Source organism: Amphiura filiformis, chromosome 5, assembly GCF_039555335.1.
Source record: "Amphiura filiformis chromosome 5, Afil_fr2py, whole genome shotgun sequence".
NCBI lineage: Eukaryota > Metazoa > Echinodermata > Ophiuroidea > Amphilepidida > Amphiuridae > Amphiura > Amphiura filiformis.
In genome coordinates, this window is record NC_092632.1 from 36,445,642 (window position 1) to 36,467,833 (window position 22,192).

At 35.7% G+C, this 22,192-nt stretch overlaps 1 protein-coding gene across 1 annotated transcript; it reads left to right on the forward strand.

The window, feature by feature from the left end:
• The first annotated feature begins 6 nt into the window (after positions 1-6).
• Positions 7-17,916, forward strand: LOC140153055 (uncharacterized). Its single transcript, XM_072175658.1, is given in 8 exon segments — positions 7-197; positions 10,710-10,890; positions 12,543-12,557; positions 12,559-12,589; positions 12,592-12,704; positions 13,784-13,982; positions 14,825-15,023; positions 16,136-17,916. Coding segments are annotated over 7 exon segments (933 nt in total). The 5' UTR covers positions 7-197; positions 10,710-10,722; the 3' UTR covers positions 16,344-17,916.
• Positions 17,917-22,192: the final 4,276 nt, after the last annotated feature.

Sequence of the window (22,192 nt, forward strand, 5' to 3'; positions counted from 1 at the left end):
ACACGTTATGCAATCGACCTTTTTGTTCAATTTATGTAAGGCAGGAAAATGTTGTCAGTTATCTTCTCATATGAAACCAGAAAGCATCACAGAGTATTTCTCTCGTAGACGTGTTTGCAGTTTTGCAGACTTCAATTTCACAGTATTGCTGGCAGATTCAATTTACAGTATTGGCTGGCACTGGCAGACTGGTATTGGTAAGCTTAAGGGGTACTACACCCCTGGCCAATTTTGTGCCTATTTTTGCATTTTTCTCAAAAATTATAGCGCATTGGTGACAAATAAGATATGTATATTATAGGGGCAAGGACTACAACTACATGTGAGGAGAGCGTGGCCTAGTGGTTAAGGCATAGGACTGTGAACCCAAGGGTCAAGGGTTCGAATCCCAGGTCCGGCTCTTTGTGTCCTTGAGCAAGACACTTCACTCTACTTGCTTAGTGCTTGGAGGGCACTTTAAGCTGTCGGTCCCGTGTACATGTATATTTTCTCACATTAATGTAGTGTGCACGTTAAAGAACGTCACAGGCTATTCGAAAAGAGCAGGGATCATCCGGTCATGTTGACTGTACTTCAAAATACACTCATCTACTCTAGGTTCCAGAGTAAAAAATAAGTACAGCTTGCTTAACTTGTCTGTACGCAGTGCGATAATACTCATACATATGAGGGAGGCACTTATAAGGAAGAAGAAGAAGAAGAACTACTGCACTGAAAATTCAGCACCTAAAGGCAAGTAGTTATTGACTTATTGATCAAATATTGGTTTTCCCTCATTTTTGACTGTAACTCCACAACTGTTTTTGTGCTGAAATAAAATTTCCAGTGCAGTGGTTGTAGTCCTTGCCCCTATAATATACACATCTTACTTGTCACCAATGCACTATAATTTTTGAGACAAATGCAAAAATAGGCACAAAATTGGGCAGGGGTGTAGTACCCCCTTAAACAATTTATCAGAATTTAATCCTACTAATATTATACATTTTTTTTTTTTTCTTCTTTTTTGTAGACAGCTGTCTTTATTAAAGGTTTCTTAATACATAGTACTGTCACTTAATCAGTGACCTTAAAGGAGTATTTCGTGATCCTAGCATCCTCTTTTTATGACATTTTTCAGTACATATCCACGAAAAAAGCATATTCCCAAAATTTCAGTTGATTCCGATTTTGCGTTTGCGAGTTATGCATGATTATGTGTATTACACTGCTCCATAGACAATACGTTGTAATTTCGTTCTGGTGCACCAGAGCGAAATTCAAATTTCACGATATCTTTGCTAAACGAATTAATCTGCAAGAAATATTTTGTACATAAACATTATGTAGCCAGAGGTTTCCAGTGATATAAAAATCTCAACTTTTTTTGAGAAAAGTGTGGGGATGAGGCTGTGGATCACGAAATGCCCCTTTAAATACATTAACGTGCATTTTATTTATTAATATTAGTGACATAGTCATTTCAAGAGAGTTATAAGAGGATTGAAAAACAAGCAACTAAAATAAGGGAAAAGAGCAACAGAATGAGCGAATAGAACTAACTGCTGATTATTTTGTACTCAAATTGAGTAGAAAACAAAAACAAACAATCAACAATGAGCTCCACCGACCCACCCCGACCCCTCTACCACACATTGAGCATGTTGAGCATATTTTACTTTCTTTACTATGGATTAAAAATACACAGGAATGAAAAATTATATCATAACATTAATAGTTGCCAGGATTGCCACTCATTATTAAACTTTTGTAACTTTAGGCTACATACTGCTTGGTATTTCAAAACATTATAATAACATTTAAGTTCCCTTTTAAAACATCTAAGTTTGGTGGTTTCTCGGTCATCTTTACTCTATACAAATGTAATTTTGCAATAGTCAAAATCAATGTTAGAATTAAATCATATTTAGATCCAAAAAGAATTAACTGAGGGGTCATAGCTAGATCTATACTGATCTTGTCTTTTATCCAGTCTTTGAGATCTTCCCAAAAATTTCTAGAAAAAGGGCAATCCACAAAGAGATGCTTGATTGTTTCTGGATTTATCTTACAAAAAGTACATAAGTCATCATCACTTATGTTCATTTTTAACAACAATGTATTTGTGCCTATGATACTCTGATTAATTCTGTATTGAAACCATCTCAGTTTAATATCAGTGGAAAATTTGAAATTTAAGGTACATATTTTTTTTTTTTTTTCTTTCTCCATTCCAAATTCCATTTGCCACTTTGACTTACTCATTGTATTCTTCATCTTTTATTCAATAGAAATATCATAGAACATTTTGCACCTTTTTCGATTTGCTTAAAAAGTAGTTCCATATTATACTGGCTGAAAAGGGGAGGCTAGTTTGGAGCCTATAGTACCATTGTAATTAAAATTTGACTGAATTGCTCTAATAATACCATTGTATTCTAAGAAATTGGTCTTCACTTTATAAAGTTTTGTAAATTCGACAATCGACAAAAAGGATCTGTTTGCATTTAAGAGATCATTTATAAACAACACACCTCTTTTTTTCCAATGGGCATAACAAACTGATTTACCACCAATCTTTATTTTATCGTTCCACCACAAATATTGTTTTGCAATACGGGTGAAATCCAGATTATTATTATTTACAATGTTTATAAGTGAGGACCAAGAAAACAGAGTATCATACCAGAACTTATTATCTATCATGTTTTTCATGTCATTAAAACGATACATACCAAGGCAACAAATATCATCACTTATTACATTAAAACAAAGACGAAATAGCTTAACCCATTTTTGATCACCACAGGCAACCCTCCGAATCCAATTTACCTTCAAAGCATTTATATGCATTTCTACATTTGGCATCTTTACTCCACCATTCTCATAATTTTGCACAAATTGTATTCTTTTCACTCGATCTGGCTTGCCGTTCCAAATATATTTATATATCTCATCATTTACCGTTTTGATAAATTCCTTGCTTGGGTTTGGTAGCATTTTGAGCAATATAACTTATTTTTGGCAAAGCCAATGATTTCACAACTATACAACCCGTCCCAACACCGTTAAATTTCTTTTTTTCCAACTTGATAACAGTTTTCGTACATGTATCAAATGAAGTGCTTTATCATAATTATCATTTATCATTTGAGCAAGGTTTGTACTAAAAGAAATGCCTAGAAACTCAAAGCTACCATTGAAATTCCATTGTATTTTTAAATTTTTACTAATTATAGTATTTCTGAATTTCTGAGACCCAATCCATACTGCAACCGTTTTATCAATATTAATTTTCAAACCAGACATCTCATAAAATGATTGCAATGTTTTAAAGGCACTTTCAGTGATTTTTCTGTACCATCAAGAATTAATGTAGTGTCATCTGCATACTGTGCAATTTTAAAATTCATATCATTGATGCAAATTCCTGTTATATCCTTATTTTGTCTAATCATTGTAGATAATACCTCCGCACATAAAAGCGAAGATATATGGCGACAGAGGATCGCCTTGTCTACAACTGCGCTGAATTTGGAACGGTTTAGATATATTTCCATTCATGATTACGGAAGAAGATGCGTTCTTATACAAAGCCATAAACCATCTGCAAATGTCTGATCCGAAATTAAATACCCTTAAAGTTTCAAGAATAAAATCATGCGAAACCGTGTCAAAAGCTTTTTCAAAATCTATTAGTAAAAGCATCCCGAATTTCATTAACCTCTGTATAACTTGACAAATCATAAATAAAGGCGAATACTTTCACCAATGAATCTATTTGGGACAAAACCTGTTTGATCTTCTGAAATTAAATATGGCAAAACCGATTTTATACGGTTTGCAATACATGCAGAGGCCAATTTATAAGAAACATTTAGAAGCGAAATAGGCCTCCAGTTTTTAAAGAACTGACGGGGTTTATCTCCTTTTGGCTGTATTTTAACGTGACCCCTTTTTTGAACTTGAGTAAGAGACCCAATTCTAAAACCTTCATTTAAAGATCGGAGGAGAAAACAAGATATTTCCAACCAGAAGCATTTGTAAAATGGGTCCTATATCCTGGTAGAATGTCTGTTTGACCAATTATATTCAAAATTTCAGAAGAAATCAAGAAAAAATCCAGCCTAGCTTGTTTTATGGGATTGTTTCTTCTCCAGGTAAAACGTTTTATATCTGGGTTCATAATTCTCCAAGGGTCACACAGACTCAAATCTTTTATTTTTAAAACAGCTTCTTTTGCCTTTGGATTATTAATATTCAAATAATTAAATGTATCTAAATTTTGATCCTGGACTAAGTTAAAATCACCACATACAATACAATGTGGGTTACCAACGTTTTCCATAACATTTTTAACACGATTATAAAAATCTGGATTATCCTCATTTGGACCATACAGACAAACTATCGTGATATCCATTGACATCATCGTAATATCAAGTACAATCCAATTACCTGTTTGATCCCGCTGAATATTACGCACTTTGAAGTCAAAATTGTTATTCATTAACACTGCCACACCCCTGGCATTTGTCTTATAACCTGCTGTATAACATTCATATCCCCATTCTGATCTGATCATATTTTCCCATTTCTGGTCCCAGTGTACATCCTGAAGGCAATAAATTGAACATTTCTTTTTCCTTAAATAATTTAAAACATCTCTTCTCTTAGATTTATCACTCAATCCTCTACAGTTTACAGAACATATATTTATAGTACTATCCATATTCTTTAACCATGTAAACATGTTTAACAGAAACCTTCATTTGGTTTTTGATTACAACATACATAACTTGATTCACAGCTGTCTTTTTATGAAAAATATAATACATACCACACACAAAACTATATAAAAGAAGAAAAAAAAGAAAGTTGCAAAAACAAAAAAGCAAGAAAGAGAAAAAAAATCCAACCACCGAGCCCACCAAGAAGATAAATTTTTGGGGAAAATTATGATTTTTACCTTCAAAGATTTATAAATCATCAAGCATGTCAAAAACTTTTTGACACATATTAATTTCCACTGTATGTTTTACTATTCATAAATGTGCAAGCAAGCAAATAAATGATACAAAACATTTTTATACCATGAATTCTCAAAGCAACTTGTTGATTCATTTATACTGATATTTTTTTTAATATCAGAGATGCATTTTTTTACTGTTAACAAGAACTTTAATAAGGGGATTTTCACACCTCCTTGATATTTAAATTTTATCTGTTCAATTGTTCATAATTGCATTTAAATCGTTCACATTTTGGAGTTTATAACCTTTCATGTATTTTAGTGCTAAAGTCAGTCAATTTATGCAGATTTACACCTTCAAAGATTTATAAATCATCAAGCATGTCAGAAACTTTTTGTCACAGATTAATTTCCACCGTATGTTATACTATTCATAAATGTGCAAGCAAGCAAATAAGTGATACAAAACATTTTTATACAATAATTTCTCAAAGCAACTTGTTTCATTTATACTGATATTTTTTTTTATATCAGAGAAGCACCTTTTTACTGTTAACGAGAACATATGAGGGGGATTTTCACACCTCCTTGATATTTAGATTTGACCTGTTCAACTGTTCATATTATATATTGCATTTAAATCGTTCACATTTTGGAGTTTATAACATTTCATGTATTTTAGTGCTAAAGTCAGTCAATTTATGCAGATTTACATATTCATCCTGAGTATTTCACCCATGGCCCCTGTCGTTGTTCCTTGGCTCTGTGTTCCATGATGACTTCTGTGCCTATGACTTTGATTCTTGTTACTCTGCCTTCTCTTCTTAGTTTCTTCGCTTCTGCTACCAACATTCCTCTCTTTCGCTTCATTTCTGCGGGTAGATCAGTATATACCATCACTGGTTTCCGCCCAGGTACATAGTCTGTTTTTTGCTAGTTCCAGGATCCAGTCCCTATCTCCAATGGCACCGAACCTGACGATAATGGGATCCGGGCCTTTTCTTTGACCACCATAATTTCGACGGGGCAAGCGATGGGCATTGACAATAAAGATACTATATACATCTGCCTGTGGTACATTAAAGTCTGTGATCAGGAAATCTCTCACCACTTCATAAATAGTTTTATCCTTATTTTCTTCCGCTCCATAAAACAGAAGGTTAGTTTTCCTGTCGTGGATTTCGTTGAGTAAGAGTTTTTTTCTCAATGTCCTGCTTTAGTTCTGTAAGCTTTTTGTCTATATTTGGAACTGTTTCATGTGCTACATGTAGCTCATTTGTTTGTTCTGAGTCCCTTGTATAAACCTTTTCTTCTAGGTTCCGTATCGTTTCTTGATTCGTTGAAACAGATTCATTTAGTTTGTTTACTTGTGTCTGTAGTTTATCCATTCGCTTATTCAGCGTGCTCTCTAAGCGTAACATAATAGTCTTTAGTTCGGCGTTGGACACGGTATCGGGTCCATCCTTTGTATTGCCCGCCATGTTGTTACTCACATACTGTGTACTACCTGGTTCCTGTCTTCGCTGGTTTTGTATCTCAGTTGAGTCAAATTTTGATGTCCTGTGTTTCAACTGATGCGGCTTTCCACTTCGAAGATTATATGTACAATTTAGAATGTTTTTGTTCCCCTGCATACTATTTTTTTGAATTTATGCAGGCTCGGTAAAAAAAAAAAAATTACACACGTCCGGCCATGATGGAATCCGGGTTGCATTATACATTTTTACTTCAGAACAAAATAGGATTATATTGTGTCCTTTGCTATAATTGGTTCCTACAGTCTGAGGGCCGATTACACACATTCGATGGGTGTAGTCCTTTGCATGAACAATAATTTTAAAGGGGCATTTCGTGATCCACAGCCTCATCCCCCACTTTTCTCAAAAAAGTTGAGATTTTTATATCACTGGAAACCTCTGGCTACATAATGTTTATGTACAAAATATTTCTTGCAGATTAATTCGTTTAGCAAAGATATCGTGAAATTTGAATTTCGTTCTGGTGCACCAGAACGAAATTACAACGCATTGTCTATGGAGCAGTGTAATACACATAATCATGCATAACTTCATGAACATAAAATCGGTAGCAACTAAAATTTTGGGAATAGGTTTTTTTCGTGGATATCTGATGAAAAATGACATAAATAGAGGATGCTAGGATCACGAAATACTCCTTTAAGAAAACTACTTCCAAATATATATCTGAATCTGTCATGAAAGTTCATCTGCGTTGGTAATCAAATAAATGAATTTAAAAGTTACATTTTGTACATTTCTGTGCATCCGATTTGGAAAGGCAAGAGCCGGGCTATATTAAGTATAATGATCGAGGTATTTAGGGAAAATAAATGAAAATCATGTGTGAATTTGATGGAATCAATTAATTGGTAATAAATAAATACCTTGCGGGGCAAGATATTTTCCATCCCGATCCCAGCATTCCCCAAATAATACAGACCCGACCCATCCCGAAAAATATATGAACAAAATTAAACCTGCCTGATTGATTCATTTTTTGCACGCTAGATCAAAGGTCATGAGGTCATGTGAAAGGTCACTTCTGGGTCAAAGGTCACCATGGGTCAAAAGTCAGTTTGTATATTCATGAGGTGGGTGTGACTAATTAGAATATTTGCATATTCATGAGGTGGGCATGGCTAATTAGCATATTTGCATTCATGAGGTGGGCATGGCTAATTAGCCTATTTGCATATTCATAAGATGGGCATGGCTAATTAGCATATTGAATATTCATGAGATGGATGTGGCTAATTAGCATATCGAATATGAATGAAAAAATTGAAGATTTAAAAAAATAATTCAATATATTTTTATTCCAAAAAATTTCATGAATATTCAAATATGCTAATTAGCCATGCCTATCTAATGAATTAGCCATGCCCACCTCACGACTTTTGACCCGTGGTGACCTTTGACCCGGAAGTGACCTTTCATGTGACGTCATTGTGACCTTTGACACATGATGATCTGCGCGTGCTTCTGAATTGGTTGTGGTTATGGATGATGAACAGATGAATGGCTGTAAAGGAAGATTCAAGTAGTGTTTCAAGTATCATACCCCAAACAATGGAAAGTGAACAAGGGTGTCAAAAAGGTGGGACAACAGGGGGACTCTCCACATTTCAGTGGCAGCACCTGGGGGCATGGGGGAAAATACCCCAGTCAGAACTCTTGCCCCCCCCCCCCAATTGCCTCAGGAAAAACCCAAAATTACGAAAATGTCCACTTTTTGCGGCAATTTTGCACAAAATTTATGATTTTGCCCGTGAAATTCACATTTCCCCCTATGCTCCCCGAAAAAAATTCCTGTCACTGCCAATCCCCGAAAAAAATTCCCGTCACCGCTACTGCACATTTTCGCAACTTAAATTGTTTAATCAGTTGCTGATTAATGAGGCCCACCAAGATTTATAAGGGGGGGGGGGGTATTTTGAAAAAGGTGGACCTTTTTGTAAAAAAAGTGTACTTTTTCTATACTTTTGACCTAATAAAACACCAAGATACTTGAATTCATTTGTATGATCATATCAAACATGTCGTATTGTTGAACTTGGTAAGAATGTGAGATGCACCAAATACTATATTATTTAGTTTTATTGTTAATGTTGAGAGTTAACTCGTTTTTATAAAACCAACTAGCAATATTCTTGACATAAATAAATAAAGAAATGTTATAAACACAATTAAATACCAGTATATTAAGGGGGTACTACACACCTGTGGTAAATTTGTGACTATTTTTGCATTTTTCTCAAAAATAATAACACACTGGTAACAAAAGTTATGTATATTATTGGGGCAAGGAATCCAATTACTGCACTGAAATTTCAGTGATTCAAGACAATCGGTTCAATATATATGATCGGAAATGAGGTAAATCCTAGCGGTACCTCTTTTCTTATCATAAATAACGTACCGCTTGTCTTGGGTCACTGAAATTTCATTATAGTAATTGCATTTCTTGCCCCTATAATATACATAACTTTTGTTGCCACTGTGTTATTATTTTTTGAGAAAAATGCAAAAATTTATCGGGGTGTAGTACCCCTTAAAAAAACCAATTTGATATATTCAACGGTTATACATATATCTGAACATTATATTTACATCAAATTTCAAATAACAATTGAGCTACAAGGGTGCTCTTGTTTCAATTGCCATGCACTGCATTATAGAGTATGTGTAAAAATATGCACCAAATGGTTTTATTGGGGCTTTATTTTGATAAAATTACTACATGTATTTATGGGGCACAGCCCCAGACACCCCCGGCCCTGCCTCATGCAAGTCTATTATTACTCTCAATCAGCAGTGTAGCTGGGATTTTTTCCAGGGGGGAGAAGCCTGTATGGGGCAGCAGGGGCCCAAATCCACCAAATTTCCCTGGCTTGGGGGGGGGGGCCCAAATAGACAACTTTTGCCAGGCTTATTGATAATAATCGTATGGTATTGCACATCGTATGGATTCCCCATCTTTTCTGCCCCTCCTCTCCCTCTCTCCTTTCTCTTTTTCCTCGCTCCTCCCTCCTTTTTCCTCTTTTTTCCTTGCACTAGGGTGGCGGGGGGCAAAAATAGGGATTTTTGCCAGGGTGCCCCCGGCAGCTACGCCACTGCTCTCATTTTGAGGGCGATGTGGTGTATAAATGTTGTGCACCAAATGGATTCATTTTAATTGAAATCAGATTCAACTTCTGAGGGAGCACACAGGGAGGTGGGGGCATCTCCCTCAGACAAACCTGCATCACCCAAGTCTATTATAGATCTGCATTTCGAAGTATGTTCTACCATAACATTGTGCACCAAATGGCTTCAATTAGGGCTTCATTTTGGATAAATTCCAACTTCTGAGGGGTCATATCTCCCTCAGACAGCCCTGCATTGCACAAGTGTATTACAATGAAGACCCACATTTTTAGATCTGTTGTACTATAACCAATAATCAGTGTGAAATGGTGCACCAAATGGCTTCAATTGAGGCTTCATTTGAAAAAAGATTACAACTTCTCAGGGGGCCACAATTCCCCCTCTGTCACGGAAGCAATGGGCCCCTTGCTCACATTCCAAATTCCACTTTTACACAGAATATGTGGAGACTGAGGGGTGCACAGGTCTAAAAATCTCCAAAATCAGTACTGGTATTAAAGATCAGCTCAATGCAGACTTCAACAGCAATCCCCTGCAAATCCCTGTACGTGTAATTGTGAGTTTGAAGTCTGATCAAGTCGGTGGCCCAGTGTAACATTTAAAATTTAGCCAATTTTGTTTTAAAAGCAACTAGTGTAAAAATGATGTGATGTACCAAATGGTTTCAGTTGGCTCTTCATTTTGCAAAATTGTACAATTTCTCAAGGGGAACATAACCTCTATATGGTAACAAGTGGCTCGATGGCTGTTTTGCGTCCCTGCACACGCACCACAGTGTCGACACCCTGCACTATCAATTTTTTTATCCAGTTTGTGTATTGAACGTGTAGAATAGAAACTCGGTGGTATCTCATGTCGTAAATGGTATGCTTAGCCTGGCCTATCTTGAACAAAATCGCCATGCGTAGATTTTGAAAAATGAGAGGATTCGCTGTACTATCACAGCAATTTTTGACACAAAGATATAGGGATGATGACGCTGTGCGCACGCTTGGCATTCCTGGGATAAATGTATTTTTTGGTTGACATTAAAAAATCCATCTCATACCTGAAGTTCTTAATATTCTGACATGTGATTTTCTTTTTTGCAGACCACCTCTCATCATGTGGGTAATTGATGAGCAGAATATGGCTTTATGTGCCATCATAACAGTAGGAATACAGGGATTCTTCTTCCTTATAGCTGCCACATGTAAATTTGACAAAGTCACAGATTTTGCAGGCGGCAGCAATTTTGTGGTGATTGCATTGGTTACCTTCTTTGTTGCTCAGGTAAGTGCCGGGGTCACTCCCATTGTGGCCTGTACACCATCGGGAAAATTATCAACTTTTGAAAAGCACCCTAAACTAATTCAACCCTTGGCTAAAACAATACCCTAAACAGGTGTTTTCACACCCTAAACAGGGATTTTATTCCTTGCATCAAATTTCATACCCTAAATTTCATTTCCACGTACTTTAGCAATTGCAACTTTGCTACCCTTTTTCCAATATTTCATGTTTTTACACCTAAACGCGTTACACGCGTATCGTGCGTACCCACGAAAGACTGCCCTTTTTACGCGTTGTTATTATCGCGGATGGTGTACACAGGCCACAATGGGAGTGACCCCCCGGGGTAAGTGGAGCACAATATTTCTGTACATTTTATAAACAATGAGAACAATGTTGACAGGTGTCAAAATTTCTTCCCCTTTTTTTTGAAAAAAAAAAAAAAAAATCATGGGTATTCACAAAATTTGCTACTGGTTGTTATACAAATCATGCCATGAACATGGCAAGACATTCGATTTTTTTTGTTTTGTTTGTGGCATGAACATGCCATAAAATCCTCTATCAAGGATTCGTGAGGCATGAAATTTGGGGTGAATTTTGAACCCATTAAAATGTTATTGACCGGGGAGGGAATTTGAAAGTGGACCCATAAATATACCAATTTTTCAAGAAATTTGGACCCATTGATATACCAAAAGTCAAAATTTTTACCCGAATTTAACCCATATTGTCTTAGTTTTTACAAATTTTCCGAAAAAATTGAGAAAATTTTGAAAAAAGGACCCATTCATATACCAAAATAGGCTTTTAAAAAGGGGTCATTGATATACCAAAAGGCCGAAAATGTTACCCATATTTGCGGCACGTCCCCATATGTTCATTTGTACTGAGTTGCATGTATAGCTATAATCTTGCTTTGAACAACCTATATGGCCCATTATTATGTTCTCAGAATCGTCCTTCCTATACTTTGTACAGAGTTGAAGAGTCCAAATACCAATATAATCAACACTTGGACTAAAAACTTGGACTGTGTTGGATAGGCTCACTTTTAAAATCACATTTTTGACTATAAATCACATTTTTGACCAAGAAACACATTTTTGACCTAAAATCATTTTGTTACCAAAATTCACATTTTTTTACCAAAAGTCATGTTTTGCCCAAGAAAAGATTCTGAAAACATAATAATGATAAAATTGGATGTTTTTTTCACCCAATACAAAATGTATGATTGGTCTTGCTATGAGTTTTAAAATATTGGACTCGACTTCGTCCCGTCCAATATTTTAAAACTCATAGCTCAACCAATAAATTTGTGTATTGGGTTCAAAGCATTCAATTTTATATCAAAATTTCCGCGCCAAAATTGTCTAGAGCAATGACGTCCCAATAATTCAATGAAGCCTGACGACAAATGAGCACAAATAACCATGACGTCATTGCTCGGCGGGGGAATTTTGAACATCGCGTATTGAGAGATTGCTCTTTTTATGGTTAATATGAGTTTGTTTTAAAAATAAAACCATGTGATTCGTGCTTGATAATTATTTTTCTAATAAGACATAATGTTGTGATGCTGGACACTTCCTTTAAATTTGAATTCAATGCCTTGTTCAATGCTAGTGTTTGAATTCTTGTTTTAACAGACGTATGGAGCTCGGTCAAATTGCAATAACTGTATGTGTAACACTGTGGGAATTCGACTCTCAGGATACTTATTCATCCGCATCTTGAAGATTGGTGAGGACAAAAGATTTGATGAACTCAGGGAGAACTGTCTCAAATTTGCTGCATTTTGGCTATTTCAGGTAATGACTGTTTTAGTGTGCACTTGAAACAGGAAAGAAATTTATAAGATTTTATGAGTCATTTTAATGTAAAGTACCGGCATGAGATTACATCCTTTTATAGAAGATTTGAGGGAACCATTTATAAAACCAATTACAATGTGAAATAATCATTTCAACTGCATATTTCTCACAACATTTTCACCCCTACTCTATTCAGATACCATTTTCACAGAAACACTGAACACTGTGAGGTAATTAGCAAATATTTACTCTTAGTTGTTGAAAAACAATAAATCACAATGCAATGTGGCAGGAGCATCAAATACTAGGCGTTAGAAATAGGGGGAAATGTACTGCACATTTTTAGATGGGGACACAATCTCAAATTTCCACCCTCCCCCACATTTTGGCAACTTTAATCGTTAATGTTAAAGGAGTATTTCGTGATCCTAGCATCCTCTTTTTATGACATTTTTCAGTACATATCCACGAAAAAAGCCTATTCCCAAAATTTCAGTTGATTCCGATTTTTTGCGTTTTGCGAGTTATGCATGATTATGTGTATTACACTGCTCCATAGACAATGCGTTGTAATTTTTGCTAAACGAATTAATCTGCAAGAAATATTTTGTACATAAACAGTATGTAGCCAGAGTATTCCAGCGATATAAAAATCTCAAACTTTTTTTGATAAAAGTGGGGGGATGAGGCTGTGGATCACGAAATGCCCCTTTAATGTTTGATTAGAACAAGCATGAATTTATAGTGTACATTGTACTATAACCAACAAAAATGTCGGCTTCTCAGGCACACCCCCTGCATCTAGGAAAGTCTATTTTGACCCAAATGTTGGAGTCTTTCGTTGGGGGTGAGGGGCTCACAATCCTAGGTGGATAGGGCTTGAATTAAGGCAGGAAATCCAGCTGGCCCTCATCTGTCATTTTAGTATGTGTGTGATATCAAGTGCATGCGTTGGACTTTATGCAGAACATACATGCTAGATGGTTAGTAAGTATGTAGCTTATATGTAATGTGTAAAAAGATTTGGCAAAATATATATTTGCTAGATTTTGATTTCTCTTTATTTTCACCTGTAGGCAATTTGGGTGTTCTCAGTAAGTCTACCTGTCATCTTCATTAATGCACCAATTAATGATACAGGATCAGCATTTGGACCTGCTGATATAGTTGGTGTCATTCTATTTTGTTTGGGATTGCTCATAGAGGCTGTAGCAGATCAACAGAAATTTAGCTTCAGAAATAACCCAGATAACAAAGACAAATTCTGTGACGCAGGTGAGTTAGGTCAACACACTGAGCTTTACTATCGCTGGTGAAGTGATGTAATAAATCGGATTAACTACAATAGTGATAGGTGAAAACAATGTTGAATATATCACACTGCACTACAAACAGGTTGCACCCAACAGCTGTGTATGTCTGCAATAATAGTATTGACTACAATGCTGCTCTCTTTAAAGATACTTATCTTACAGATACGAGTGATCAGCTTGATATGGTTCAATGCCGAGGTACTACGTGAACATACTAGTGCAGCACGGTATAATCAAAAATTGTTTTCACCTATTGTTATGGTAGTTAATCCAATTATTACGTCACTTCGCCAGCGTATTCGCTAAGGTCCTTTCACACTGTTAACTTGACACTGAAGTAGGGTTCTGATTAGGATACTGAATCATGTTATCATCACATCGGCACCTCATTCACCGAAAAAGATGCATAGCGTCTTGTAACCCAGGCATAACCTAGTTCTTTTTCAAGGAAGTGATCAGGCAGTGTAAAAGAACATACTTGCTAAGTAGGACAGTATTTGGATTTTCAACAAAGAAATCAAATATGAGAAATATGTATTAATAATGAAATTCATCATGGTTGATTGTCACACAAGTCTCACCTGCTTTCATGACCGCCTGCTTATGCGATGAGCTTTGCCAACAGAAATAATTTGAAGAAAAAATTGTTAATTTTGGAAACAAAATGCTCACCCCACCTACCCTATCCAGCACCACACCCGATATCCGATTCCTTAAGCCTATAATATTGTTGAATTGGTGCCATCAACCCATGTGTACCTTCTAATCGTATGGACATTATCATGTATACACCATATTTTTCAGGATTGTGGAAATGGTCAAGACATCCTAACTACTTTGGTGAGCTAATGGTGTGGTATGGTGCCTTCATAATGGCTTGTGGTATACCAGTCACAGGTGGTCAATGGACTGTTGTTATATCCCCGTTCTTCATCACTACCCTCCTCTTATTTGGAAGCGGAATACCGCTTCTAGAAAGCAAGGCTGATAGAAGACATGGGCAGTAAGTTTATGTGTTTACTTCTTTTTTACTGAGCACTTGGTGTTACTGTAATCAGTCGTCTTAGGGCATAAATAAAGGCACTTAATTTAATGCCCATGTGACCAGATGGGCGCTGACATTACAGCGTCTAGACAGGATGTCTGCAAAAGTGACCTTTGGCACAACGGGCACTGCAGTCTTCCTGTGTATTTCAATTGGAAACGCGGGATGCATGTCCAAATTTTCTAGCAAATTTGTCATTTTTTTGCAACTTTGTAGCATTATTGTAAGAGTTTCCGTCAATAACTTTTTTTTTCGTCAATCAAAACTTTTAAAATTTAGTGCTTGAAAACATACTAAAAAAACAGAATCCCCCAAGGTATAATTAATTTGCCTATATAATTTTCAGCAGTTTTGATGATATTTGTCTGAAAAATTCCTATCTCTTAGCATTGTAGCACATCTACTGATCATGCTGATCACTTGGTGGTCTTGGTATGGCGGCGCCCATGGGTCACCTGGGCATTAAATTTAGTGCCTTTTATTTAATACCCTATGGTAACTGGTAATAATTTGCAAGATGTCAGAAAAGCATGATCTAATCCACTCAGACCAAAGTTGGACTTGGAAAGATTGATGTGGCTATTTTCTTATGCTTTTTTTCACTCCTTATCTTTGCCTCTGTCTGAATTTCATTATTGCCAACTTCGGTCTGGTTGGACCAGATTGTGTCACAGTTATGATAATCAAACCTATTAATTGAGGGGTAATAAAAATGCTAAGCCAATTTTTTTCTGAGTGGAATCACAGTGGTTTGATTGTGATTTGTGCATTACATTTTATGCTGATAGTAGATGCACCTTGTAAGGAAAATATTATTAATGGAAAGAGCGATTAATTTGTGAAAAAAGTGAATAAATACATTTGCAATGGTAATTTCAACAAATTAAAGTGCCTTGATTAAGTAATCACTTGTTGGTTTTTGTCCAGCCTATTCTCTTGCCATAGACTAGAATAAACATAGAATATAGAATAAATATTACGCTCTTGCCAATTTAAACCGAATAATGTTATTAATGGAAAGAGCGATTCATTTGTTTTACCAATTTTTTCCTTGACAACTTTTGTTTCAGATCTGAATTGTATCGTCTATACAAGAAGCAGACCAGTCCTTTAATCCTGTTTGTGCCTGCATGTTATGCCATTTTACCTAATTTTGTCAAGTGCCTGTTTTTCTGTGAGTTTCCTATCTACAATAGGAAACAATCTGCTGAAGAGGGATCTGACGAAGCAGCAGCCAAACCTGCACCAGATGAAAATACCAGTATTGCTAGAGCATAAGAGGTATCCTGAAAGGGCTCCATAATATTTGCCTCACCATGGGAGCATTTCATTAAATTTTATGACCATCACTAGCCCATCATAACTATAGGCGTAGATCGGGGGGATGGGGGATAAATCCCATCCAAACTTTTGGCATACAATCATCCCCCCAATGTTGATGCCCAAAGTGCAATTTTTCTGCGCTACGCACAGATTTAATCCACTTTTGCACAATATTTCATCAGTTTAGCTTCAAAATGGCAAAATTTTTCATGCGCATTTGTACCATAAACTTATTCTGTCACCAAAGGATGTTGGATTCACTATACTACAAGAATTGTTTTCCAACCCCATACCCCAATGTCAAAAAGAAATCTATGCCATCATAACCATGACATATAACTATATATACATATATATATTACAGTGGTTTTGGGATGTATGTTGCAGTCTAAATATTAAGGAAATGCACCTGTGGTGGTACCATGATTTCTTTCAAGTGGGAGTGGGGACTCGGAATATGTAAGATCGTTTGGGATTGAAATCTGGTAACCAGGGGGTGGGGGAAGGGTGATGTTAAGGAAAGATAGATACAGGATTTAGCCAAGATTGAGAGGGGGATGCATTTGTCATAGGCAGAATGTGGTTGGCCATATTCAGCCTATGTGAACAAGTGTGTCTAAATTCTACTCTCAAACTACAGTTATAGTTTGATCAGCTCGTGTAATCGGCGGGAATTTTTAGACTTTTACCACTACGGTAAAATAGCATTCTCAAAGCTGCTGTGCACGTTCATTTTGCGGTTGCATTAGTCTCTGAGAAATTGGGTATAATATTTTTTCCTCCAATTTGTTTTTACAAGCATACCCAAAAATATTGACAAAATAAGTTTTAAAAGCATTTGTTGGCAGAATGAAAATATTCCATTATATTATGTATAATACGAATGTAAGTTTTCAAAGTTCCGAGTATCTCAAGCTTTATATTTTGACAGAGTTTGAGTCCGGGGAAAAAACACATTCTGCATGGGATTTAGAAATATTCATAAGCTTTGAGACATGCAATTTGATTTGCCTAATGGATTAAGGGATCTGGAATGAGCGTTTCGGCAGTATTTTTTGTGGGACATGAGAGCACATCAGACATATCAAATTGCATTCTAAATACAAAGAATGTCTTTCTGATATCAAATAATTTTCATTTTTTGAAATTCACGATGTAATACAAATTTAATGACAAATTATTAAAATTTGATATTTTTCACATTCTTGATATATAACAGTCCTCGAAGTAAATTTTATAAATCTAATGACATATTCTTAAAGTGTATGTAGCTGGGAGGAAAAGCCGACGATCAATTGAAAATTTTGACCTTTCATATTGAAGAAGACTTAATTTTTTTTGGTGTTTTGGGAAAAAAATCCACATCTTTAAGGGCTGGGGTAGGAACGTTTGGACAGTATTTATTTTGGGACATTAGAGCACATCAGACATATCGAATTGCATTCTGAATACGAAGAATGTCATTCTGATATCAAATAATTTTGATTTTTTGAAATTCGCAATTTAATGCACATTTTATTGCAAATCATTAAAATTGATATTTTTGATATTTAACAGTACTTGAAGTAAACTTTATAAATCTGATGATTTATACTTAAAGTGTATGTAGGTGGGATGAAAAGCCGACGATCAATTGAAAATTTTGACCTTTTCAGATTGAAGATATGGATTTTTTTCCCAAAACACCAAAAAAAAAATTAGGTCTTTTTAGGAAAAAATCCATATCTTCAATATGAAAGGTCAAAATTTTCAATTGACCGTCGGCTTTTCCTCCCTGCTACATACACTTTAAGAATATATCATTAGATTTATATAATTTACTCGAGGACTGTTATATATCAAAAATTTGAAAAATATCAAATTTTATAATTTGTCATAAAATTTGTATTACAGGGTGTCCCAAAAAAAGAGGCCCCACATTGCGCCCTCTTTTTCTCCTATTTCTGAAAAGTTGTTCAAATATATTTTGGTATGTAAAGAAACCTTCAATCGTTAGCTTTAATAAACCAAAACAATTATTTCAATCGGCTCATAACTTTTGAAGATATGTCCTTTTAAAGAAATGTATCCGTTTTTCACTCTGTCCACGGAGGAGGTTTGGCTACTTCAAAGATTGAAAAGTGCATATACCATGCATGAATATAAAACATTCCTCGATGATAACTTTATAAAATAACAACTTTATTTAAGGGAATGGGCTTTACCGGTGGGCTTATGGGTTATGGATTTTGTTAAGTGTCATTAATTTGGGCGAAATTGATGTCGGATGGGACTTCTTTTGCTATACTTGCAATTACTTATGTTTTTCTCGTTTCTTGCTTTCTTTTTATTGACAACATAAGTCATTTCTCTTTTTTTTTTTAAGGTAGCCCTGAAAAGGGCTGTTTAGTTTGTCTTTGGTTCTTTTGAAGTGAGTTTACTGTGCTACTCTGCCCTCTACCTGGTTGCCTCCGTGACGAATACAGGTTTCAGCCCTAGTTCTCATTGCATTAATTGCGCTATGTACCATCCTTAAATGCCTTAGCGCCGGATACTTGCATGAATGCAGCAGTAATGTCGGGTTGCGAAGATGTTTGAAGCTATCAGGTGATCCTCTCTTATAGTGAATGCTTTCCCAAGACTAATGCTATTATCTATCCATGTCATTAACCGTGTATTTTGTTTAAATCTTTGATGTAGCCAAACCTCATCCGTGGACAGAGTGAAAAACGGGTGAAAAAGAGGGCATATCTTCAAAAATTGTGAGCCGATTGAAAGAATTGTTTTGGTTTATTAAAGCTAATGATTTAGGGTTTCTTTACATACCAAAATATATTTGATCAACGTTTCAGAAATAGGAGAAAAAGAGGGCGCAATGTGGGGCCTCTTTTTTTTGGGACACCCTGTATATTGTGATTTTCAAAAAATTAAAATTAGTTGATATCAGAAAGACATGCTTCGTATTCAGAATGCAATTCGATAGGTCTGAGGTGCTCTCATGTCCCACAAAAAATACTGTCGAAACGCAATAAACTCTCATTTTAGATCCCTTAATACGAAAGGTCAAAATTTTCATTTGATCGTCGGCTTTTCATCCCACCTACATGCACTTTAAGTATAAATCATCAGATTTATAAAGTTTACTTGAGTAATGTTAAATATCAAAATATCAATTTTAATCATTTGCCATAAAATGTGTATTACATTGCTAATTTCAAAAATCAACATTATTTGATATCATCAGGACATTCTTCATATTCAGAATGCAATTCGATATGTCTGATGTGCTCTAATGTCCCACAATAAATACTGTCCAAACGCTCATACCCCACCCCTTAACCTGAAACATTTTTGTTACATTGTTTTATGAAATGCACATTTTCTATGTAAATGTACCATTGTTGAAGAAAATGCACATGTAATCCTTTGAAGAAAAAGGCGGAAAAGTCTTTATGGATGAAGGATCAGTCTTTCCTCCATTGTATCAGGGTCGGATCTTTTAACAAAGAATTAGACAATAATAACTGCACCATCTATTTTGAGGTCATTGTGTGAAATCGGAGGGTTTTGTTTTGGGCTGAGGTATTTTTCCGAGGGAGCGGTAGCTCCCGAGGAAAAATACCGAGGCCCAAAACAAAACCTGACAATAAGTGCGTGTATAAGCTTATACACGCACGCGCGTGCGCGCAGATGTCATTGTTGTGCGTCCGGAGTCATTGTGAGTTATTAATGACCTCGCAATTAGTGTGCGGTCAGGCAATCAATTTCTTTTGATTGGATTACAGGCTTCGCGTATGTTAATGAGGTTATGAATATGTGACAGTGTATTTATACTCAAATGCGATGGGATCAACTTTGTTTTATATTTATGGAGTGCCTTCTTCATTATTCACATCTCAGGAATCTATAGTCTATTTTATTTTTAATGGAGTGTACAGTATACTCTAGACTGATATTAAAATAATATGGGCAAGAGTATTGAGCGAGGAAACAAAAATTGTAGGCATGCAATTGAATCCGGGAATTGAATACCTGAATACAAACCTCACCTAAGTCCATGGAAAGTGATTTTGAGAAAACTAAAAAAACAATTGAGTATCATACATGCTGGGTATACATACATGCTGGGTATACATACATGCTGGGTATACATACATGCTGGATTTCACATGCTCAATAGATGCACATAATAGAGGGTGAATTTTGGTTCTACTTTTATACATATGATAGGCCTATGTATATAAAAAGGAAGGTTTTTATTTCAAACTCTAATCGTGACCCGCAGGTCAAATTGCTAGAATTGTACATTAAACACACCTAAACAGACACAATGCAATTTGCAGGCAGCAGCTTAATCAGCGCCAATATTGCAACATTGAAACAAACAACTATACAAACATCCAATCCAACCCAACCACATCCCCCCAAGTAGGCAATGAGGATAAAGTGCCTTGCCCAAGGACACAACACGTTGGCACGAGTGGGGCTCGCACTCACAACCTATGTATTATGAGTCGGGCGCCTTATCCACTCGGCCACACATGCTCCCAAGCAACGATTTCCCATGCATAACCAAATTTGGCCAAAGTATGGACTTGGGTGGGTTTTGTATTCATGTTTTCATTGATTGTCACATTTTTAGCTTGATCGCAAATTGAGAAGTTAATAATAATTTAACCGTTTAACCTTGTAAGACTTGATGTCAAATAATTTTGCAACTCCTCCAATTTTGGTGCAGAACACTGCGAGTAGTATTTGATTATACTGTTAGGTGACCAATGCAAAATAGCAAGTATCAGCTACACACAACCTGTAGCTTATGTTTCTTGAAATTGAATTTATTCTAAAGGTGCTTAGAATTCTGTAATACGTTTTGGTTCACATCATGTTTGGTAGCAACGACAATGCTTTTTCGCATTTGTGGCGGAAGTGTGCCAAACAACCGCCCATGTACTCATACTTGTACACTGCGCTGTTAATTGCACAATTTAATACTGCGACCCATGAAATATGCACCCACGTAACTACTAAACTTGAGGTGAACCAAAGTTTATATGACGCTATAACAATTTTGAAGTAAATGATTTTCCTCCTAATCTAAATGGTAGAAAATTAGAAATACCAGCCTGCTTGCCATTTGTTGGTGAATTTGGCAAGTTGAATTTCAACATAGATGCCTTGCTTGCTGGCAATTTCAACAAGTTTTAATGACATTTACCTGTCGGGCTATAAGTTATCATTATCATCAAAATGTTTTTAATAATTGTTTGTTAAAATAACATCAAAGTATTTTAATATAAGTTGACGAAATATTACTGTAAAGTAAGAATTGTGTACAAAACATTTAAATAACAATTGTAAGTTAGTGGTAACATTTAAAATATTTAGCAAATATTATTAAAACATTTTATAACCTTTATAATAAATACTACACTTACTGGTTACATAACCTGGCAACTGCTTAAAGTTAAATGCTTGTATGTTTCGCTGAAGTTTATTTTTGTTCGCTGGACAAATTTTTACTGTTTCAAATTTTCAAGTTTTACTGCCACTAAAATATATCAGTATTATGCAAAGGTATTACATTACATGTAGTTATTATACATGAATGAACTAGTTGTAGGGTAAACAACTTGGAATCCTTTAGAGGATGTTGACATTTTTGTTGAGCTGGTACGTGCACCTTCTGAAAGTTATACCACTTTACTGCCTGTATGGTTCCATAAAAAGCTAGTTTTTGTTCCTGGACAAATAGTTTAAAGTTGTTACTGGGATACAATTTGCCCCCAGGAATTTGCTCCACAGAACAGTATTATAATAAGGTC